This window comes from Vitis vinifera, chromosome 6 (assembly GCF_030704535.1).
Source record: "Vitis vinifera cultivar Pinot Noir 40024 chromosome 6, ASM3070453v1".
NCBI lineage: Eukaryota > Viridiplantae > Streptophyta > Magnoliopsida > Vitales > Vitaceae > Vitis > Vitis vinifera.
Window position 1 is genome coordinate 413,345 of NC_081810.1, and position 23,446 is coordinate 436,790.

The window sequence follows — 23,446 nt, forward strand, 5'->3', positions numbered from 1 at the left end:
ACCAGAAAATGTTTCAGTAAGAAGTGGTGGCAGACATGGTTTCCTTTCCACCGAATTCGTAGATGCATGATTGGCCATCTGCAGAATATGCTTGTATATATTGGAGCTTCTTATATATTTCCAACTTATAAGCTAATTAATTAATTAACTACACATCTTAAGGTTGAATATAAAATGTTTTCTCATAGTAATGTCTGTGTGTGTGATCACTTTTCTTCTCTTTATTATGCTTTTACGAAGTTCTAATTCTCAAGCAGACAACCCCTGGAAGAGACATGATCTTGACATTCAACAGGAAAGCGTGTTTTCTAGTAAAAAGTTGAAGCAAACATGATTTCTTTCCACTCAGATATCCATGGATGCATGATTGGCCATCTTCAAGTATACTGGTAATATTTGAGCTTATTATATGTTATGAAACAAACTACATGCATATAAAAGTACTCAATCTTCAAGATTAAACCCGACAATATGCTTGTACTTCTTATATATTCTCAACCAGATAAAACATATTCGCATTCAACAGGAAAATGTTTTAATTTCCAATAAAAATTTAAGGCAAAGCATGAATTATCTCTTTTCCATGCATCAATTTTCATGGATGCATATATAATTCTTATTTATTCTCAATCTTACTACATTTAAAAGTAATAATTACCACATCTTATTAGCAATATAGAACAAAATGTTTTGTGGCCACAATGTGCTGTGTGTCCTCACTTTTCATTTCTTTAGCATGTGTATGCTGGTGCACCAACTTCTTATGATCAAACAAACAATATTGGAAAGAAACATCTCGACATTCAAGAATAAATTAATTGGTCAGTAGCAATTATGTCTGCCTGTTTGTGCTCTCTCTTTTCTTTGTTTTCTTTCCTTTTTGGATGAGAAGGTAATCAGTTAGTGCAAGACTAACAAAGAAGTAAATCAACACTTGGTTTTTCACTACCTTCATCTTTTTCAACATGTTCAGATTGGTGACTCTCTGAGCTCCACCTCTCAAAAGTTGCTATACATATCGATCGAAGTCTTAGATTCTTCTTTAAAGTGGATTAAGATGTTGATATCAGCATCATCCTACTGGCAACACGCGGCACATCATACCGACATTCAAGCTTGCCCATGATCAATCTGTAGGCCACTAATGACTCTTTTCCTACAATTTCACATGTTGAATTCGGTTTCTATACATCCCTGAGAGAACACTGTCAAGAATTATCAGAAGATGATGATAATCAAGTAATATGCCTTCTAGTACTATTTGCTAATACTGAGTATAAGCAATCCTTAAGTGTTGTTTAAGTACTAGAAATATTCAGTTGTTATGCATACTAAGTATAGGAATCATTTGATGACAGAATATAATGATTTTGACAGCAGAAAAAAGGGGATCCATCACATGTTCAATAAACAATTCTTGCACTTTCATGCTCAAATCATGGCTGCTAAGCCTACAACATCCACTACAAGATGATCATTTCTGGGTTCGATTTTTTTCGGTTGTGGGACCTTAATTATGCCAAAATCTGGATTAAGAGTGTGTACTCAAACACAGAAATATATACCCACTTAAGTAGTTATCATGAGAAGTTAATTTTTTTTTTATAGGAATTGATAGTAGGTAGGTGGTTGTAATGTTCTTGTGTAATGGGGAAGTACTGGTAGTGTGGAGGCGTAGGGATGGGGAAAAGAGGATAGGCGCACGCTAAGAAAAGAGGGTTGAGAGAGTGATGGAAAAAGATTGGTGGGAATTAAAATGCGCATAGGCGCACTACGAGAGAAAGAGCAGAAAAAGTATATTTTGGATCACAGAAAAAACACTGACCAATGGGCCCTTCTCCGCCATATCCAACAAACATCCCCCACCTCAACACTAACCCCATCATTGCCATCAAGAATTCTCATTGCTTTCACCAACAATTACACCCACACAATTCCCACAACTCCATCTTCTTTTACTATCTGGTTCAACCCTTTCCATTCAGAGTTTCTCGGGATTGTTTTCTTGTTTTTTGATGGTGTATTGATCTTTTTCAAATAGTGAAACAAGCTTGATTATTAGGTATTGGGTTTGGTGATGGGTTCTTGTTGAGGAAGTGGGTGGAGTTGGGGTTCTTTCTGGTTTCAGTATAATGGGAAATTGTTGGTGTAGGTGGAAACCTTCAATTTACAGAGTCTCATCTAATGCAAAGTCAGGTGGGTGTTCATTCATTTTTTTTTTTTTTTTTCTTTTCTGTATAGACTGATTTTTCTGGGACTGGGTATTGCTCTCCATGTGATTTCAGAGATGGGTTTGTGTTATTATGCTTTGCTTTTTCTTCTTCATTTGATTCAAGTTGATTTTTTTTAATTTTTTTTTTAATGAAATTTAGGATAAAGGTTTGATTTGGATGAGTGATCCAATTATCAAAACTTTTAAAGTTGATACTCTGTTCACACTCGGTTTCCCCTTTTTGGCTTTTCTGATCCTCGGTTTTTCCTTGTTTTCTAGTTAGTAAATTCTTCGAATTGGGACCTTTTTGGATCTACTCTTGCTATCCTTGACAATCAGAAAGAAATCAACAAATGAACTTTCTCACTTTCCCTTTATTCCTACTCAAAGTTTTACTTTTACTCTCTTCTACTGTGGGATGCTGAATCTTCAACTGAATGGCACTTTCTGCAATAAGTTTAGAAATGTGTCCAATTTGAGATCTTTATTTCCAATCTTCCCAATTGATCTAGCATTTTGGTTCCATAATCTTATGTTTGATTTGTGCTTTGTCATGCTGATTCAAGATCAGGAGGTGACTTACAGTAGGCCTTTTTGGAATAGATACTTTTTTTTTTTGCATCATTTTCCTGTCAAAATAGAAAGATTTGTTTTTTTCCCCAATAATTGTGGGATTTTAATTTGGTTCAAAAAGATAATTTTCTTTCTCCACAAGTGTATCGTCAAGTTGAGGAGGAAAGTTTCACTTCTGTTTCTCTATTTTGACTCCTTTTTTGGGGGGTCTTTATACTGAAAGAAGAAAAGAAATTAAGTCTGATCCTGGTAGTATTTTATTGTTTGACATGTGAGCTTACAATATCTCATATTTCCTTTCAGAGTCACCAAAGGATCAGAGCCCATCGGTGAAACCAATGAAGGACATTAGAAAGTTACCGTCAAATCCTGAAGAAGTAGAGGACCTGCGTCGTGATTCAGCGGCAAATCCATTGATCGTGTTCACATTCAATGAACTCAAGCAAATTACTGGAAATTTTAGACAAGATTATGTGTTGGGTGGAGGAGGATTTGGAAGTGTTTATAAAGGGTTTGTTACAGAGGATCTAATGGAGGGGCTTCAGCCCCTCCCTGTAGCCGTTAAAGTTCATGATGGCGACAACAGTTTTCAAGGCCACAGAGAATGGCTGGTAATCTTTTCATTCCCAATATAGACTAAGATCCTCTCTGCTCTTTTCTTTATATTAACAGCATTATTGAGAGCTTGGTTGTCTTTTACTTAGGCTGAAGTCATATTCTTGGGGCAGCTTTCCCATCCAAATTTGGTGAAACTCATTGGATACGGCTGCGAGGATGAACATCGGGTATTAGTATATGAGTACATGGCTCGTGGTAGTGTGGAAAACAATCTATTCTCGAGTGAGTATTTCCAATCATTACTTGCTTTTTGATTGAAATCCTGGAAAAATTTTCATTCTTAGTCACCTAGGCAGGTAATATAAGAGGCAATGTCATCAAATTTTATCTTCCCCTGATCACCTCTGTCCACCTATTTTTCCCTCTCAAGGTAACCCTTGCCTTTTGCAACCCCATTTCCCAATTAACCCAAACTACAGGGTGATAATGTTGGTTCATAGAGTGACATTGTAGGGATAGAGGATTCCCATCTAAAGGCATTGGTTTGGTTTGTGGTAGGACAATAAGGTTTGTCTTTGTTAGCAATCAAAGAAAAAAAAGAAGTGCCTTTTTCTGGCTATTAGAATGAATGATTTGGCAGCCTACTTTGACATGTTATTCAAAGGGAGATGTATATAAAAAGCTGAATATGTGGTGCCCACTTGTTTATTATTTATTTCAGAAGGGATGTCCTAGAATTTAATATGATGCTATACACATATGATCTATTAGTTGTTTTAGGCTGGAAGCAGTGTCCCCAAGGAAGAACCACTTCAGAATGCCCCTGGAAAGGCACTCCAGGGGAAGAAAGTGATAGTTGGATTTTGTTTTGACAATCTCCTTGCGTATTTTGAACTCAGGTTTGGTAGTTGCAACTAACTTGTTCAAAGTCTTTGCCAATGGATATGATGGGTCTATTGTTATGTTCTCTGTAGCTTCATTTTGCCTATCTATTCTCTGCTTTTTTTCAGATGCTTTGATATCTATATACATTTTATCCCGTGGCAGGAGTACTGCTTCCTCTTTCATGGTACATTAGGATGAAGATTGCATTTGGTGCTGCAAAAGGGCTTGCCTTTCTGCATGACGCTGAGAAACCTGTCATCTATCGTGATTTTAAGACATCTAACATTTTGTTAGACCTGGTTAGTATATTAGAAGCTCGAGTATTTAATCCTGTAGGATGAGGCTAGATGGTTAATATATGATTATGAGGGTAATGTCGATATGCTAATTAGTATTAGTAACTACTCTTGAAGTAATGCACAAATCAGATTAATGCGGGCATATAAAAGCGGCCTAACTTCTCATCAAACAAAAGAGATTATATCTATATAATAGGACTTGAAGTGAGCAGAGACGGATATCTTTTGCAACAAGAAAGGGTGGTGAGAGTTGTGGAAACACTCCTCTAGAAATGAAGTCTTGGCTTCAGATTGGCTTACAGTTAAAGACTTAATCCCGCATCGCATTTCTTGAGAATTTGTTCTAAATAATCACCAAACTTAATGGATTAATGGAAGATATTCTCTTTTTCCCTTGTGCAGTAAAGGGTATCGAGCTCCTGTAGATTTATAGCCCTTTATCCAATCTTTAACTTGCAATCGTGCTTCCTTCTTTATTTCTATAAACAGGACTACAATCCAAAGCTCTCTGACTTTGGCCTTGCAAAAGACGGACCAGAGGGTGATAAATCTCACGTCTCTACTCGCATAATGGGAACATATGGTTATGCAGCACCTGAGTATATCATGACTGGTAAATTTACTTTCCCCAATTAATACAATTCCCAGCTAGCATTGCCCCTCATCTCAACCTTCAGTACCAATAATCAATCCTTTGAGAAACATGTATTTTTCTTTCTGAATGAATGAATTTTCAGGTTGAAACAGGCCCTAAAATATTTGGTGTCATTTGTTTGTTCTGCTTTATCAGATTGAGATGACTGTGGAAGTAGTCCACTCATTAAACATCATCCTAGTGGACAAAATTACCATCAAACTAATGCTGCTAAAACCTCCTTTCTGTTTTTGCAGGCCATCTGAGTCCTAGAAGTGATGTTTACAGCTTTGGGGTTGTTCTCTTAGAACTTCTCACAGGGAGGAAATCTCTAGACAAGTCCAGACCAGCCCGAGAACAGAACCTTACAGACTGGGCTCTCCCATTGCTTAGAGAGAAGAAGAAATTGCTCAACATCATAGACCCAAGATTAGAAGGAGACTATCCTGTGAAAGGAGTTCACAAGGCAGCCATGCTAGCTTATCATTGCCTGAACCGGAACCCAAAAGCAAGGCCTCTCATGCGAGACATAGTAGATTCCTTGGAGCCTCTTCAGGTTGCCACTGATGTTTCCCCTGACAAACAGACTTTTACTGTGATTACTAATGAGGTTCCAAATGCAGCAGTGTAACATAACTACACGGGTTTTGGTTTCTTTTCCTGAAGCTTCTTCTCCTGTTTTAATGGAGAATTTTTTGCACATCAGATAAATATATGCCCTTTGTTGCAGGCACCTAAAAAGAAACCTCTGCCATCTTTTCTTGGCTAGATGAAGTATAGCTATGACACTCACTCAGCAGTTCAATTATTGTGACAGCAATATATATGTATGCATACTGCTAACATATCATATATAGCTTGCATCGCATGAACAATGTGTTTTAACTCTTTGCTAGCCTTAAGAGTTCAAGTGGGTTTTAATCGCCATTAATGGTTTCTATCCATGTCCATATGTGTATGCACATGCAAAGATTCACAGTTTGGATGTAATAAGTCTTTCTCTTCTGACCCCTTGAATGCCTTAAAAGAGTAGAAATTAAGGAAATCTATGTTTGGTCTTCGAAGTTCAGAATAAGTTAGGAAACAATCATAGAGACTACCAATTTGTAGAGAGCTTCAACTTCAGAAGGATAAGATCAGAGCTAGTTTGCTTGTAAAATACTAATTAAAAGTTTTTGTTTTATTTGGATTAGACAAAGGTATTAGTAATATAGAACATTGGGATTTAGAATCTTTGAGCTGGAATCCACAAATCCCAGTTGGAAACCATCTGGGGATGCTAGCTAACCTCTTGAATGATGTGGCATATATATGGAGAGAGAGAGAGAGAGAGATTCAGTTTAAAAACTCAATTAAAAAAAACAATTTTCTCAACTTATTCTTTATGAAAATAGTGTATTTATCTATAATATATATATATATATATATATATTTAAATATTATTCATATTTTTTTTATTAGATGGATAATACTCTCAACCTACTCCAAAAATGGTGAAGTGCTGATTCTTTTGAGATGTAAAAAGCTAAAGAAAGTTTTTTTAAATCGATTTGTTCATAAACTCATTTTCAATGAATACTTTTGGTAGGTTTCTCATTTAATCTCCACATTTGCCTTTGACCCATTTGTGTCTATGCCCATTAGCCCAAAACATTCTTATAGAATATTGTTTTCATTGTCTGATATTAACATATTGTCTAAGAATGTGGGGGAATTGTAATATATCTTAATTGTTTATTAATCATAATAATAATATTTAAAATGATAAATTGACTATTTTAAAATAATTATATGGTTCAATTTAAATTATTTCCTATTTTTTTCTTAATTAAAAATAAAACTCAAAGCTACATAATTATTTTAAAGAAATAATTATAACATTATAAAAATTCATTTTAGTTAAACATTAAGGTTGAGAATAAAATTATAATTTTAAAAGCATAATTTTAATATTATACTAATTCATTAGATAAAATATAATTTCTTAAATAAATTAATGTTTCATTTGAATAGTTTTAATTTAATTTAATTTTTTTACTTAGTTGAAAGCTAAAATGAAAGGAAATTATGATTTTTAAATAAATATTCTAAAATTTTCATTAAATATGAAAAAAAATTATTGTATAAATCTCAATAAAACTTTGAAAGAACTTTTCTCATACTTTCATATTAAAGATTCCTTAAACAAAATTAGTCACAAGTATAAAGGCTCTTATTGAGATTTTAAAAACAAAATTTTTTTCATATTAAAGATTTATTGAACAAGCCATAAGCATAAAAGCTCTTATTGAGTTTTTAAAACAAAAATTTTTAATTCTCAAAAATTAATCTAAATAGAGCTTAAATTAAACATATTATTCTATGGAAATAAATCTTATATTTATGTTTCAATCGATTTTCTTAAAAATTATAAAATTTTCTTACATGAATATAATGATAATTAGTTGAAAAGTAATTCATATTCTGTAATATGAATACCTAATTTTTAAAATATTTTTTGGATTAAAATAAATTGATTGGAAAGGTAACATTATAATAAATAAATAAAATAGTGAAAGATTGTCAATGAAAAGGCCTAAGCCTTTTAACTTGAGATTTCTCGTAACTTGAAAAGGCCTTAGAGAAAAGGAAATCCTCATGCTCCCAACCCCTTTACAATCACACTTTTCAATGTTAGAAAATGATTGAAATCCAACTCTTTCCACACAAGGAGATGTTTCCAGACTTCAAAGAAAAGGGCTCCTTTTCACAACACTTGAATGTGATAAACAACATTAGTGGATTACATCTTCTCCAAACCATTGATTTGATAACCTTTTCTATGTTCCCCAAATGGTAGGTTCACAATTATCATTAGTCTTACTTCCTAATTAATTAATTAATCATATTCCATGAAGTCACAAGTGTTCATTAAACTAAATGAATTCCTCAAAATTGCAGGTAATTAATTAAGTATATTATTAATAATTAATTAATTAAGCATGTGAACCAAGGTAAAATATATAGTTGTGAACTTGTTGATTTATTAGACTACATCATATGATCACTATTAATCAGGAAAGTATTGTGTTGAATACTATCATCAATAAATTTTTAACCAAATGTGGATCATAGTTAATTTAAAATATTAATAAAATGTGTACTACTGTTTGCTTATCACTTAGACATATGACTTTATTCAAGTGAAAATTAACAAAATAGAAAACAATATGTTTGTTTTCACCATTTATTGATTGAGACTAGAAGTTAATAACAATTTTAGCATTTTTGAGAGAGACTTTTGACTAAACCAAGTTAATAAGAAGCTAAGTCTTTTTAATGAAACTTTACTTTATATCATTTTGGTAAGTTTCATTTGAAGAAAAATTCAAAACCTTAGATTAGGAGCGACACATTTATTCTAACTTGATCTATTTATACCATAATAAACCCGATCGTCTAATGGCATGCTTTGATATCTTATTCAAGTTCAAAATATAAGTTTTACATATATTTTGATTTTGATACTCTCATTGAAATTTTTTCACAACACTCGGTTTTATTCACGGACAAATGCATAGAGTTGAAAAGTTGTTTCTCCAACCCTTTTTTTCTATGTGAAAATCATTTTTCAGCTAATTGATTTTTTTATTTTCAAATTCACTTGGAATGAGTAGATTTACTTTTCCATGATATACAATTAATCCACACATCAAAGGTGGTCAAGCACATTGACTCATGGGTTCTCCATATTCCCTATACAATATATTCATATTAATCATTAATATTATATATTTTCTAACCAATTCACCATATTTTATGAACTCAGAGATAAATTATTAATTAAGCATGCAAAGTGAGATAAAATATATAATTGTGATTAGATTTATTAGACTTCAAACTATTAATCATGAAAGCATATCACTAATTAATTTTATAACCTAATTAATATAGATGATAATGTTTATAGATATAAGAAGTCTTATGGTTAGGTTTTAAACAGTTGATAACGATATTGAAAGTGATATATTTGCCTTTTTCCTAATGTATACTTATGAATTGAAGTTGTTATGATACCTTTGCGATATATATAAATTTTTTGCCTTCATATTTTGCTAGAAATATGGGTTGTCATTGAGGAAGACTTTTGACTAAATGAAGTCAATAAAGTAGTTTCGTTTATATAGAAAAAATTATTTTATTATCAACTTTTTCCAAGACTCGTGTGGAAGAAAATCTCAATCTTAAGTCAGGAGTGACGTATGTACTTGATTTGACGTTATTAAACCATAATTAATAACTCATACATCAAGAGGTGTGCATACTAACATTTTTAGTTAAGTTGGAAACACTAAATTTAATTACAAGGAAAATTTTACAATATAAAGAGGCACCATATTTTAGTATCAATCATTAAATTTTAAATTTTAATATATAATTTGAACCAATGATAAGGTCCCATGCCTCCATAACATTATTCATAATACTTTCAATAACCCTTTTCATACTCGATATAGTTTTTGTTCTTGCTTTACCCATCCAACAAAGATTGGACCAAGATATTCAATATGATACTGAAAAGTGTTATTGGGTCCCAAAGTCCAAACCCTAGCCTAATTAATGGAGGGAGTGGTGATAACCTTTCGTTTATCCTTACTTCATCAGGACACTTCGGTCGAAATTCAATGGGTCGAAAGGACTAACTTCAACTTGGAAGAGTCAATTCCAATAGGAACCCAGATATGCCCTCTAACCAAATTTTTTTTTATACCAGCATCACTTGATATTTATCCCCTATATTTGTACAGTGGTATTAGTACTAATGCCGACATATCCACAAGTCCAGTTGTTGTCCAGATCACCTCCCATAGCAGACAAATATTAATTATGAACTCACCCCTTCCAAATTTAAACAACACCCACTGGCCATAGCTCCATTTAATTTTAGTCATGCGCAAGCCTAGGGGCATCCATCCACCACTCTTCATAGCTTCCGCCATTAACAACACTGCAAATTAATAATAGGAAGCTTGGGTAGGTGGAAAATTTAGTAATGATATACGTCATTGTTGTGATGTCACTTACCTCGTGGAGGACCGGCACTGAGTTTCCGATCTAGTTTTCTGTGAATCCCTACCTTTTAATTAATATTATACATATTATTGTTGGTATTATTTTAGTAATGTTGCATGGATAATGAAGGTGTGATATGTGGTGAGACTGAATTTTCTTGGTCAAGAGTCTTTGTACATCGGCCATGATATGAGATGTGTTTGTATTGTATGTAACAAGTGTTGAGACTTGACCTTATGGTCATGGAAAATCCACGAAATGGGGTGTTCTCTTAGAGCAGTGGTCACAGGAAAGGAAATCATGAAAGAGACACCCCCAAATGCAGACAAATCAACAACCCCACTTCACACTGCCCTCTCTCTTTCTCTCTCTTTCTGTTGCTGAGAAGCCAAAAGACACTTTCCTTCTCTCTTTCTCCTTTTTAAGTTTTCCTGGGAGGTGGGCTGGAGAGAGTTTTGAGAGAACTAGTGAGGAGCTAGCAGCCATGAATGAAGCTTCTCATCTTACCAGAGATGCCTCCATGTACTCTCTACTATTACCACTGCTTTTTCCTTCTTGCTTTTCCTAGTGGCTTCTGCTTTATATCTGTCTTAGATCATACTGCCTACATATATATGTACACACAGACATCAATGTATGTTCCTTTCTTAATTAGTTGCATCCCACATATATATCTACAATTATTTAGGTTTTGGAATCTATAGAGCAGTGGCTACTTTTATAGTTATGGGGATGTGTATATGTTGCAGATTGTTTTATGTAGGTTTATGTGGATAGATCTGGATCTGTATGGAGCTGTGTTGAAATACCTTGTTTCCTCATGAGTTTGTCATCTGCCATTACTCATATATAGATCCAGTTTCTCAGCTTTACATGCATGGTTGTTTTACCGGCCAGGTCCATCATCAAGAACATATGCTCATAAAGATTGGTTTTCTTCTGTGTGTTTGTGCCTTTTGTAAGTTGCTACTTCAGTGTGTTTACAGGCTAATTAGTTTGAGTATATACCATATCAATGCATTGACCTTTCCCTTTGCCGAGTACTAGATCATAGGCTTAAGGGATGAGCATGAACCAACAGCCAAAACCCAGTATTTACTCTTAATTTCTCATATAACCAGGCAGCCAAACTTCTGATGTTGTAATAGGGAAGCTTTTGAGGAATTCAGGGAAGGGCAGGAGACAGAAAGATCAAGCTACAGATTGGTGTTACCAGCAGATGGATATGAATGGAAAAAGTATGGCCAGAAGTTCATAAAAAACATTGGCAAGTTCAGGTATGAATTTGAACAAACTTACATAGAAATGTAGTTGACTTATAAGAGTTATTACATGGATCATGCTTAGGCCATGGAGCAGCCACAAGCTAACTAAAGTGTTTTCAAAACTGATTCTCATAAAATAATTTTCAACTTAATTATTTCTAATGACAATTCTATTGGATACATCAAATACGGAAAATAAGGGTATGTTTGGTAATTGATTTCAAAAATAATTCTAAAAAATAGCTTTTGAAAACCGTTCTTTGATTTTTATAGAATAAAAGTTTGTTTAGAAACCTAAAATGTTTTTAACTTGTTTTAATATTTTTAAATATGTTTTAAAAATAATTTTTATATGTAACATTTTATTTTTAATCATTCTACATAATTTGTATGATTATTTCTTAAAACAACCCTCAGAAAATAAGTGAAAATAATATAAAATAATTAAAAAATATTCTTTGAAAATATCTTGTTTTTTTCTTAAGAATAGAAAATTGAAAACAATTTTTAGTTATTGAGTATATTTCCAATGTTTTTTATTCTAAAGATCAGAAAACCATTCTAAAAATCACTACCCACATGGGTCTTGATCTTCTCAACTCATTTCATATGAATTCTCTATGAAGATACTTTTCATAATAGAATAGTTCCAAAGTATTGTCCACGTGTTGAATTATTTCTTAAAATACTGAAGGAAAACATGTGAAAACGCCTCTAAGTTTATTTTAAAATAAAAACTATTTTCAGAACAAAACAACAAAACTAGTTTTCACAACAGTTTTGTGTTGTTTTCATAAACAGTTTTCAAAAGGCCCTTATTGTTTGAATGTCTTTTTTGTGGATTTGTATTGGAATTCAGAAGCTATTTCAAGTGCCAAAGGACAGGTTGTGGGGCAAAGAAGAAGGCAGAGTGGACTCCCACAGAGCCCAGTGACATTAAAGTTAAATATGATGGAAAGCACACCCATGACTCTTGGGCATACTCAGTCCAATCAGAAGGGAATTCCACTGCTAGCACAGCCACCAACCAGTATAACTTGTTCACACAGGTGTTTGGAGATCAAGACTCTTCCATTAGGCATCATGATACCAATTGAATCCTGCCCTTTTTTAAGTGCAGCCATTGTTGATATATTTTGTACATGTACATGACCCAGAAACAGACTATTCCCTAATTTCTGTGAATCAATTTGGTTGATCATTAGTGGCTTTTACTGCAAAGGACTTTGTTTTTGTTTTCTCAACTATTAGATGACGATCATAGACATGCAATTAATTCCTCTTTCACTGTTTCTCATTGTTGGGTTGGGGTATACATAATATATGTTCCAGACTTACATATTACTAGCTTTAAGCTTTTAGAAAAGTTGATTTTTTCTCTTTAACAATTTCTATCATCCCACAGTGGGTATTGGTAACTCAACACTTACTGAATATATATATGTTAAGTTGTTGAACATATTGAATATTTTGTTGATAATTCTAGGTCAAAATTCCATTTTATTCACTAACTTGATGCTTTCAAACATTCCCTTGTACTGCTTGCTATTTCGTATATTTAGTATTCATGATGCAATCTTGATGAGGAAATGTTAAGTGGTTTGAGCCTTTGAGGTTGTGGATAGGTCTAAAGCATGATCAACCTAGTTTTTAAAATGTATGTTTTGTGGTTAGAATCTTATTGGAAGTTAGGGGTTGCTTGTTTTGAAAAATCAACTATTTTAGGTTAGGGTTGGGAGGGAGAACAATAATAAAAGAGAGTCCCCTTAAGCTTGAGCTTCAACTTCATTTTTCCAATTGGGGAGTGTTTTGATTGTGGGAATATCGTATGATTGGAGCTTAAAATTGAGTGACTAAGGATTTTCAAACAAATATTTGTTGATTTAGTTTGTTATTTTCCATCTATTCTCTCATATGGTTCTACATTTGTTATGTAAAACCAAATGTTGTTCTTGATTAGGTATATTAAAGAGTAAGTTGAGATTTGTGGTATGAAGTTAAAGTTTAAAGGGTGTTAGATAAACCATTCAAGATAATATTAGAGTTCCTTAATTAGATAAAACCTTTTACTTAGTATTGTTTTCCATAGTGGATTTTTCGATTATTGGATGCCCATGGCTTTTTTCTCCTTTAGAAGATTTCTCATATCAAGTTTCAGTGTTTTTGTCTCTTATATATCTTTCTCTATGCTTCAATTTCGTTTTGTTTTTACTAAATTTCATAACTATCGTGAGTTACAAATTAATTTGTTATGTTGGGAGAGTTGGCTTTTCAAGGTATTATGTTGTTTGCATCATTATTGTACTAATTCAGGTGAAATTTTGATGGGTTGTAATATGCTTGCTATGAGTGTAGATGAGATCAATTAGAATTGAAGCCTTGGTTAGGAGAGAGTTACATATTAAAGTTACATGTGAATTTTGTTGAAGTATGATTGCTAATGAAAATTAGAGGATCCATTGCCTAAATGCTATTCAAGTTGCCCTAAGAATCAACATTGGAAGTGTAGTTTGGGATAACGTTATCGACATTTGCATAGGACTTGCATATTTTTTTATCAAGAGAGCATTGTTATTGCATTTACTATTATTACCCGTAATCTTGTTTGTTGGTCAAAAATTAGAGTAAGAAGTGATAAGATTTATAGGTAAACCTTGGTAAAAAATTTTGAGTCTTCTATTCACTACTTCTAAGTGTTAATCCATAATTAAGATCCATTATCAATTACTAATCAAATTATAACATTTCTCATTTAGAAAACTTGTCAACCCACCTCATTCTTATGTTTGTTTGGATTGATTTAGAAGTTTAAACTCTTTTTTATTTTTAAGTTTAATAACAATTTATGTATTTTTAAAATAATTTTATCAAAATATTCAACTTTTTGAACAAAAAAGAGATCTTCATATGAAAACAAGAAAATTTTTACCTCTTATGAAAGCATTTTTTTTTATGTTTAAAGAAGGTTTTGTAGCACTAATATTACTCTTTTAAATTATGACTTTGGCTTTAATTTCAGGTTAAAGTGAAACAAAAATTAAGTGTTAACTTAAACAGGGAAAAATAGAAATTTATTGATAAAACTATTTTGTCAAATTTAAGATGTTTGATTCCTCAAAGATATTAGAAAACTAAAAAATATTAAGAAAAATTATTTTTTTCATATTTTATTTAGCATGAAAAAAGTGAAAGAAAATCAATATAATTAAAATTAATTAAAAATTTATCCATTTTTAAATTATATAATCTTTATATAGAAGAGGAAAAATAAACTAAATAAGTGTGAAGAAATATGTCATTTTAGGTAACTTTTCTAAGGAAATTTATGAGATATTGGTTGAACATGGTAAAAGAAAAAAGAAAAACATTAGGATATAAAAAATATACCATTGGGATATATATACAATCAATTTGAGTGGGCCTACCCTAGAAGTGAAGGCCCATGCTGGTCAGGCCCATAAACCTCCTAATGTGAATGGGCCTGTAACCCAATCGGGCATCAGGATTACAGTTACAGTTGTAACCAAACAACCACATTCTTCCATTGTGCCAATGTTCTAGAGTGTTCTATTATTTGAATCCAACGGCTGAGATTAATCAGAAGCTTCAAGAGCAAAAAGGGCCGTTTCCTTATATCAAAAGGGTAAACCTAACGCTAGGTCGCTAACTTCATAGTAGTCGCTTCAGATATACCTGCGCACCCCCGGCGCCCCTTATCCATACCCCTCTTAAACCCTAGCTTCTCTTCCGGTAACGCTCTCTTAAACCCTAATTCCATCACTCGTTCCTCTTTTTCTGCTTTTCAATCTTTATTTTCTCTTTTGTATGTTAAGGCACTGTTTGTTTTGTACGAAAATCATTTTCACGGAAAATCTTCGTGTATGCTTGTTCATTTTCGTGCATTTCATCGGGAAAGTGGTGCTTTCTAGTCTTGCAGTTGTAAAGGACCTAAGCGGAAGTGAATTTAAAGAGGAAAAAGTGGAATTTCTGATTTTGTGTCATTTGTTGTCTAGGTCCTAGAAATATTTGGTTTGGGGTAGTTATTCTTGTGGATTCTAATGGTGATTTTAGCAAATTTATCGGGTTTTAATATGTAATAGTTAGATGACTAGATTTGTGGATTTTCACTGTGTTTTTTAGTTTTTTTTTTGTGAAGTGAGTTCATTGATCATGTTGAATCATGTTACTATAGAACATTATGGTGAAGTGGGTTTGGCTAAGTTTAAGCGTTTAAAAATGTAATATCTTCATGATGCTGACGAGAAGGCATCATTTAGTTGCAATTTTCTAACTTAGTTTTCTTGTTTTCGAGTGAGATTTTTTTTTTGCTGGTTTTTTGTGGTTTGGTTGTGAAATAATTGAGGATGAATTTTTTATGTCCTGTTGTAAGAGACAAAGGCTCTATTCTATTTCATTTTGGGTTTTAATTCAGAAGCTTGACTTTTGTAAGTTTGAGCTAGCAGCTGTTGAACTCAGGACTGAATTACAGGTTGCAAGGTTCCTACAGCTATTAGTGGAGCTTTTGCAGAGTTGGTTTAATTGAACCCCTCCCCCTTTAATTTGGGAGGAAGTTTTGGTTGAAATATGCATGTCTGTCTCCTCATTCATCTAATATTAGATAAGTACTTCAATGACTAGGCATACCAACATCACTAAGCAGCTTATCAAGATTTGGGTTTTTGATAAAATAAGCAAAGAACATGGGAATTTTTTTTGGGATAGAACAATCAAAGTAGCTGTTACTGATAGGGTGCAGAAGACAAGTTTATTATAATAAATAAGGGGTTATTAATGTTTTTAATAAAAAAAAAAAATTAGAATCGTTTCTCAGTAGTTGATTTTCTTCTCTGTCTTCTCTTTCATTTCTTCCCTTTCTGATGTTGAGATTATTAAAGGGAAAATATATTGAATTTGTTGTCAGTTTTTAAGGAGTAAATGGCATCGGCTTTCACTACCATGTCTTCTGTTGGCTCCTTGGCTGCTCCTGGTGGTCGTGGGATGGATAAGAAACTTGCAACTTCATCAGACAGATTATCATCTTTTGCTTCCATATCTTCAAGCTCATTTGGTAGGAGACAAAATGTTGTTCTACGAAGGACACGATCTCCCAGGATCAATGCTATGGCAAAGGATTTGTATTTCAACAAAGATGGCTCTGCTATCAAGAAGCTGCAGGTGAGTTTGTGTGTAAAACACTTTTGATCAATATGTTCTGAACATTTTGTTGATTCCTATGTATTAGACTTTCTGATCATTATCTCTTAAGTCCTAACATCTTTCAATTTCCTTTTTCAGACTGGAGTAAATAAACTTGCTGATCTAGTGGGAGTTACTCTTGGTCCAAAAGGCAGGAATGTTGTCCTAGAGAGCAAGTATGGCTCCCCAAAAATTGTTAATGATGGTGTAACTGTGGCCAAAGAGGTATGTTAAGTTCTATTAATTTTTTTTAAGTTCTAGTTTTGCTTTTTTAAGTTGAATATGGAACAAAGCCAGCAGGCTATAAGTTTTGTCAATTTCTCTTTATTTACCCTTTAGTGAATGGTTTGATTTCTTAGTCTCTCAAAATGTGAATGAAAATAATTAGGCAATGGGCTTTATAATATGGAGGATCCTAGCAATGATTTTTAACTTATATGTGTAATATGTATTACAAAATTGTATGGCATAAAATATTTTTCTGCTTGTTCGCTTAAAGAGCTGCAGCTCAAATGTAAGTTTTCACATATTCTTCCATGATTCCAATTGTTCAATCTCAATAGCATTCCATTAGTTCAATCTATATATATATATATATATATATATATATGCCTACCATCTGTCCTTGACGTTGAGATTGTCTCCAGTAAATATCTCAACACAAATTTGTCCGTGAGGCACTTATTGATGTTTTGTTATCACCTATAGGTTGAGTTGGAGGATCCTGTTGAGAATATTGGTGCTAAATTAGTGAGACAAGCAGCTGCCAAGACCAACGACTTGGCTGGGGATGGGACAACAACATCTGTTGTTCTTGCACAAGGGCTTATTGCTGAAGGTGTCAAGGTCTGTTTTTGCTTAACTCTTTTGTTTGGTAAACATGAAGAACATAGTAATCTAAGGAAATGATAACACTGTGTTTGTTGCTAACTAAGATCATTCATTCATTCAGGTGGTAGCAGCTGGTGCAAACCCTGTTCTAATCACTCGAGGCATTGAGAAGACCACAAAATCTCTAGTGGCTGAGCTTAAGCTGATATCAAAAGAGGTAATTGAGAAATACTATTTCAAGGTCTTGCGTTGATTGAGAATTATGTCTCTAGTCTAGTCTTAAGTTCATTTGAAATTTTAAAAGTTCATTTTTACTTTTATCTAGAATGTCTAGGATCTAAACAGTAATATGGTATCACAGGTTGAAGACAGTGAGCTAGCAGATGTTGCAGCTGTTAGTGCAGGAAACAACCATGAAGTGGGAAATATGATTGCCGAAGCAATGAGTAAAGTGGGTCGAAAGGGTGTGGTGACCCTTGAAGAGGGAAAAAGTGCAGAGAACCACCTGTATGTTGTTGAAGGAATGCAATTTGACCGTGGTTATATCTCACCTTACTTTGTCACCGATAGTGAGAAAATGGCAGTTGAATTCGAGAACTGCAAGGTTTGCATTTCTCTTATAATTTAGGAGAGCTAATATGGTACTTCTGCAAGTTGGTTCTTTCTGGCTTTCTAACTGACAAATTTTGTTCATGTAGTTGCTTCTTGTAGACAAGAAGATAACAAATGCAAGAGATCTCATTAATGTTCTGGAAGACGCTATTAGGGGTGGATACCCAATCTTGATAATTGCAGAAGATATTGAGCAGGAAGCTTTGGCAACACTGGTTGTGAATAAGCTTAGAGGGTCATTAAAGATTGCTGCACTTAAAGCCCCTGGATTTGGAGAGCGCAAGAGCCAGTACCTGGATGACATTGCAATTCTGACTGGAGGTTAGCATAGATAACATTTTCACTATTTTTTTTTCTTCTTCTAAATTTTATTTTACTTGAGAGTTTTATTCTAATATTCTGTCATTATTATATTTGCACATTTTTTCTTTTATTTACATTTGTCTGTTATTATACTATTGTTAAAATTTATTGCCCTTTTAATAGTGGATTAGTGGTCTTATTTATTTGGTTGTTTTCGGCTTCATATGTATTCACAATGCTGACATTTTACTCTAATGAGCTTGTAGGAACTGTAATTAGAGATGAGGTGGGGCTCACCCTAGACAAAGCTGAGAAGGAGGTTTTAGGCCATGCTGCAAAGGTGGTGCTTACCAAGGATACAACCACCATTGTTGGAGATGGGAGCACCCAGGAAGCAGTAAATAAGCGAGTTGCACAAATTAGAAACCTCATTGAGGTATCTATCTGTCCTCTCACTCACTCACACACACAGAGAGTAAATATGTGTTTGCTGAACTTTGTTGATCTTTCTTACATATGTGTTGATTCAGGCAGCAGAGCAAGAATATGAGAAGGAAAAACTTAATGAAAGAATTGCAAAATTGTCAGGTGGTGTTGCTGTGATTCAGGTAAATTCTTAGTTAGTCCAGTTAAAATTTATAAATGATTTCATCATTGCAGGTGCTTAGTATCTATTAATTATTCATTGAACTTTTGAAGGTTGGAGCACAAACTGAGACAGAGCTTAAAGAAAAGAAACTGAGAGTAGAAGACGCTCTCAATGCAACGAAGGTAATTTCTTTCATGAAATTATGGCACTGAATTGCTAGTTGCTAATATTCAAGAGTGATGGCACAGCCAGAACAGTATTAAGTAGTATGGCATTTTCAATGATTTTCAGGCAGCTGTTGAGGAAGGGATTGTTGTAGGTGGTGGGTGCACTCTCCTGAGACTTGCCTCAAAGGTGGATGCCATCAAGGACACGCTTGATAATGATGAGGAAAAGGTGATACTTGTGGCTGTGTTCAATATGGGATTTGTCCAATACCTTGAGTTTTGGTTTTCCCAATAGTTTGAATCATGCTGAATGTGTTCAAAATGTGTCAATATATTGGCCAGGATATAGTGTTTATCCTCTTAAAGTGGACTTGAATTGATTGCAGGTTGGAGCTGATATTGTCAAGAGAGCTTTGAGTTACCCTCTGAAGTTAATTGCCAAAAATGCTGGTGTTAATGGAAGTGTGGTCAGTGAGAAGGTATAATCAATGAGTTTCCAGGAGGTCCATGATCTCTGTTTCATGATGTATATGTGTTGACCAAATGGGAGCTTTTTCAGGTGCTCTCCAGTGACAATCCAAAATATGGGTTCAATGCTGCAACAGGAAAATATGAAGATCTAATGGCTGCTGGAATAATTGACCCTACTAAGGTGAGTAGTTGCTCTTATTTGGTGGTACATGACATGTGGTTGACCTCTAGTTATTGAATTTTAATGCTGATGCTTTTTCCTGCTTTAAGAGCTATGCAGTTTGGAAATTAAAACCGTACCCCAAATCTATTGAAAATATAAACGCACCTTTGTCCTTTGGCAATCACAAATCATTAGAACAAGCTAGGGGAAAACCTCAAGAAACAACCTTGATTGTATGATGATGCACACCAGCTCTTTTTCATGCCTTGTCTCACCCTGGAGGACCATGGATGATGACTTAAGCAAAATGTTTCTCCCATAAAACAAAAAACGAGATAGAAGTTGGTATCTACAGATTTCATTGTTTGTTAAAGTTGAGACACTAAATAGATCCAGACAAACGTGTGTTTGGATATGTTCATTCAAATGTCTGTTTGTTGGTTAACCACTTCGGGTACATATTTGTTGAACCATCCACCATTTTTTCGGGGTTCCAATTCCTACTCATTAGGTGAATCTGAAAAACATGTTTCTTTTTACGTTTTCCCGTTGCAGGTGGTGAGGTGTTGCCTGGAGCATGCATCATCAGTGGCCAAAACTTTCTTGATGTCAGATTGTGTAGTGGTGGAAATCAAAGAGCCTGAACCAGTGGTTGCAGGAAATCCCATGGACAATTCAGGTTTGTAGCTGGAAAACAATGTTTTATTCCTGTACAGGGGGTTAGGAGCTGGAGACAAATTCAATAATTATCAAACACTTGGAACTCATTTGTCTTCATTTGTGACAGGTTATGGATACTAGGTTGTGACAACCCAGCAGAATGATGATAGGCACTTGGTTTTAATTTTTCACCTCTTTATTTTTGGGGTAGAATTGAATGGTTTTATGGTGGTAGAAAATATAACTCCAGGTGAGATTGGGTCGCCGGAGTTCGGCTTGTATCGACTTGCAATTCAGTGTATAAGGTTATAAAAACCATTTTTGCATATGCTTTTTGTCAAGTATTTTTAGAAATGGAAAATATAAGATTTATACTGAGAACCAGGACTTGTGAAATAAATTAAATTCAGGCGAAATTAAACCTGAAGAAATGATAATTCACAGAATTTGACTATATATTAATTTTACAAATGTTTTTACTCCTATAAAAATATTAACATTATAGTGAGGTTTAGCGTCAAATATTTAATACTGTGGTCTCTCCTGAAAAAACGACAAACGATAAAGAGTCGGTGTTTCTTTCCGTTTGTTTAGCTCAGATTTCCGACATAATCGGTCTGAGCCTGAGGGTTGAATATTTCTTTATACAATATTCATAAAATTCCAATAAAATAAACTTTACTTAAAAGAGTGTTTTTAATAATAATAATAATTTAAATAAATTTTAAAAAAAACTTTTTCATATATTTTATTTATATAAGAATTTCTACTTAAGCATAGGAAAATTGTAAATTTATAAATTGCATATTCCAAATATAATCCACATTCAAAATTGCTCAATGCCTGCCATATAAGATTAAGATTCTAACATGTGAAAAAGTATTAAAATTTGTTAATTATGAAATAGATTCATTTTGAGAATTTTAAGTCATACTGCACTACGTTTGTGACATTCTTGTACTAACTAAATTGTTAACAAGTTATTTGGAATCATTCATTATAGGAAATAATGCTAAAATAGCTTGCAATGGTGTACTAAGAGTCTAAGACACACTTTTAATCTTTAGTTTTTTCTTAATCTTTAGGTGACGGTTGCATATATTTATTATTTTTTACTTTTAAAAATTTATATAACATTTAGGAAGTCTAATATAAAAATAAATAAATAAAAAGTGGGATTTGATTCACTAATATGAAAATATATGAAAAAAAGAATCTCAAAAATTTTAAATCATTATTATATTCATCTATTTAAATATAATTTGAAAGATATGTACTTTTTAATGATTCATCTAATTATTCTAAAAAATGTTATTTTACTTGTCATGTCATTCAAATCAATTGACAATTAGATTCCTTAGATGTTTTCCTTCATTTTAGATATTTTATTATTTTATTATTTGAGTTTTTTTTTTCTTTCTAGAAACGAATATATCATAGGATTCTTATTTTAGTTTCTTAAAAGTTTAGGAAATATTATGAAAAAAAATTCTATTTAAATAAGATTAATATTTTTTTTATTTCCTAAAATTTTAAGAGGAAATATTGTCAAACAAATCCTATTTAATCATAATTCCTAATTCAAAAAGTAATAAGGTTGTTTATTAAATAATAAATTTAGTAATATGTAATTATTTTAATTGTGATTAATTTATTTAATATAAAATAATTATTTATTTATTTTTATACTTATATATCAAAGTACAACCATATTGTAAATCATTTTATATTCGAAAAACTCTTACAACAAATTTTATTCGCTATTATATTAAACAATTATTAATATTAAATAATAAATATAAATTTGTTATTGGTTTATTTATTATTGGGAATATGGATTTATTTTTAACTTATTAATGTTAGAATAAACTCTTCTTTTTTTTTTTCCCAAATTCTTACTTTATAATGTTTCTAGAGAAAAAAAATTTCCTAAAGAAAAAAATATCTGAAAGAAATGAAACATATACATGGAGGAGTCTAATTATCAATTGATTTAGATGACATGGTGAGTAAATAAACATTTTTTAGAATAATAATCATTAAAAAGTGCATGTATTTCAAATTATTTTTAAATAGATGAAGATAATACTAATTTAAAATATTTAAGGTTATTTTTTTTCTAAATGTTTTCATATTAGTGAATCAAATCTCACATTTCAAAAAAATAAAAAATAAAAATCAACTTACCTTCATACTTAACAATTACTTGTAAAACATATTTTATTTTTAAAATTATTATCTTTCTAAAACTTATATTTTATAATAGGATTTCTTCCTATGTTGTGTTTTAAAATTTTGATAAAAAAAAAAAATTGTATGTAAAGTTTTATTTGATAACTGTTTTCGAAAACAGTTCTCTTATATTTTGTAGAACAAATGACTGTTTTGGTATCTAAAATATTTTTAATTCGTTTTCTATATTTTAAAAATAACTTTTATATATAATACTTTATTTTTAATCATTTTTCATATTTATATAATTATTTTTTTAAAACAACATTATTAAAAAACAACTAAAATATGTTATTTGAAAATATAATATTTTTCATTTTTGAAAAACAAAAAACAATTTTGCCAAACATGTTTTATTGTTTTTTTTTAATTTTAAATAACATAAAATTAATTTAAAAAAATGTTATCAAATAGATCCTAAATAAGACTATGAGTGTGTTTGAAATGCTTTTATAAATATTTTTAATACAAAAAATATTTTTGAATAAAAATAAGCCATTTAAAAAATTTAAGAAAAAAATTAAAAAATCACTTACAATGTTTTCAAAAAAAGTTTTGATGAATCTTTTAAAAATATTTTAAAAAAAAAACATTTTTACTAAAAGCATTTCAAATGGAAAACACCGCTAAGTGCATTCTAAAATATTTGAATATAAATTAAAAATTTGATAATGTTTTTGATATGTAATATAACAATAAAAAAAAAAAATTAGTTTCTCTTAAAATTACTCCCAAGATTGCACT

General features: G+C 32.2%; 3 protein-coding genes across 7 annotated transcripts; all 3 read left to right on the top strand.

The window, feature by feature from the left end:
• Positions 1–1,786: 1,786 nt before the first annotated feature.
• LOC100258679 (probable serine/threonine-protein kinase PBL16) lies at positions 1,787–5,969 on the top strand. Of its 3 annotated transcripts, none has more exons than XM_002285711.4 (6): positions 1,787–2,196; positions 3,089–3,396; positions 3,490–3,625; positions 4,391–4,527; positions 5,017–5,140; positions 5,419–5,969. In XM_002285711.4, the coding sequence occupies exons 1-6, from the start codon at positions 2,133–2,135 to the stop codon at positions 5,790–5,792; spliced, it is 1,143 nt and encodes a 380-aa protein (XP_002285747.1). In that variant the 5' UTR covers positions 1,787–2,132; the 3' UTR covers positions 5,793–5,969. The 3 variants fall into 3 exon arrangements, with proteins under 3 accessions (XP_002285747.1, XP_019076345.1, XP_010651398.1); XM_019220800.2 differs by lacking the exon at positions 1,787–2,196 and adding an exon at positions 2,237–2,291; XM_010653096.3 differs by lacking the exon at positions 1,787–2,196 and adding an exon at positions 2,637–2,786.
• Positions 5,970–10,470: 4,501 nt separating this feature from the next.
• LOC100854456 (probable WRKY transcription factor 2) lies at positions 10,471–12,775 on the top strand. Of its 2 annotated transcripts, none has more exons than XM_003632126.4 (3): positions 10,471–10,735; positions 11,362–11,490; positions 12,338–12,775. In XM_003632126.4, exons 1-3 carry the CDS (start codon positions 10,533–10,535, stop codon positions 12,573–12,575), a joined length of 570 nt encoding a protein of 189 aa, XP_003632174.3. In that variant the 5' UTR covers positions 10,471–10,532; the 3' UTR covers positions 12,576–12,775. The 2 variants fall into 2 exon arrangements, with proteins under 2 accessions (XP_003632174.3, XP_059593296.1); XM_059737313.1 differs by lacking the exon at positions 10,471–10,735 and adding an exon at positions 10,742–10,847.
• Positions 12,776–15,072: 2,297 nt separating this feature from the next.
• LOC100263832 (ruBisCO large subunit-binding protein subunit beta, chloroplastic) lies at positions 15,073–20,796 on the top strand. Of its 2 annotated transcripts, none has more exons than XM_002285710.3 (15): positions 15,073–15,228; positions 16,400–16,653; positions 16,774–16,899; positions 17,383–17,520; positions 17,627–17,722; positions 17,867–18,109; positions 18,204–18,438; positions 18,687–18,856; positions 18,951–19,028; positions 19,120–19,191; positions 19,301–19,405; positions 19,563–19,655; positions 19,736–19,828; positions 20,366–20,489; positions 20,598–20,796. In XM_002285710.3, exons 2-15 carry the CDS (start codon positions 16,414–16,416, stop codon positions 20,609–20,611), a joined length of 1,827 nt encoding a protein of 608 aa, XP_002285746.1. In that variant the 5' UTR covers positions 15,073–15,228; positions 16,400–16,413; the 3' UTR covers positions 20,612–20,796. The 2 variants fall into 2 exon arrangements, with proteins under 2 accessions (XP_002285746.1, XP_010651396.1); XM_010653094.3 differs by having other exon boundaries at positions 15,084–15,228; positions 16,408–16,653.
• The last annotated feature ends 2,650 nt before the right edge of the window (positions 20,797–23,446 follow it).

Excerpts from the sequence above, each read along its gene's own strand:
- LOC100258679 (XM_002285711.4), top strand. The coding sequence starts at position 2,133 with ATGGGAAATTGTTGGTGTAGGTGGAAACCTTCAATTTACAGAGTCTCA. Across the intron at positions 2,197-3,088 it reads CTCATCTAATGCAAAGTCAG|AGTCACCAAAGGATCAGAGC; the intron begins GTGGGTGTTCAT and ends ATTTCCTTTCAG. Across the intron at positions 5,141-5,418 it reads ACCTGAGTATATCATGACTG|GCCATCTGAGTCCTAGAAGT; the intron begins GTAAATTTACTT and ends CTGTTTTTGCAG.
- LOC100854456 (XM_003632126.4), top strand. The coding sequence starts at position 10,533 with ATGCAGACAAATCAACAACCCCACTTCACACTGCCCTCTCTCTTTCTC. Across the intron at positions 10,736-11,361 it reads CTTACCAGAGATGCCTCCAT|GGAAGCTTTTGAGGAATTCA; the intron begins GTACTCTCTACT and ends ATGTTGTAATAG. Across the intron at positions 11,491-12,337 it reads AAAAACATTGGCAAGTTCAG|AAGCTATTTCAAGTGCCAAA; the intron begins GTATGAATTTGA and ends ATTGGAATTCAG.
- LOC100263832 (XM_002285710.3), top strand. The coding sequence starts at position 16,414 with ATGGCATCGGCTTTCACTACCATGTCTTCTGTTGGCTCCTTGGCTGCT. Across the intron at positions 16,900-17,382 it reads GTGTAACTGTGGCCAAAGAG|GTTGAGTTGGAGGATCCTGT; the intron begins GTATGTTAAGTT and ends TATCACCTATAG. Across the intron at positions 19,192-19,300 it reads ACGCTCTCAATGCAACGAAG|GCAGCTGTTGAGGAAGGGAT; the intron begins GTAATTTCTTTC and ends AATGATTTTCAG.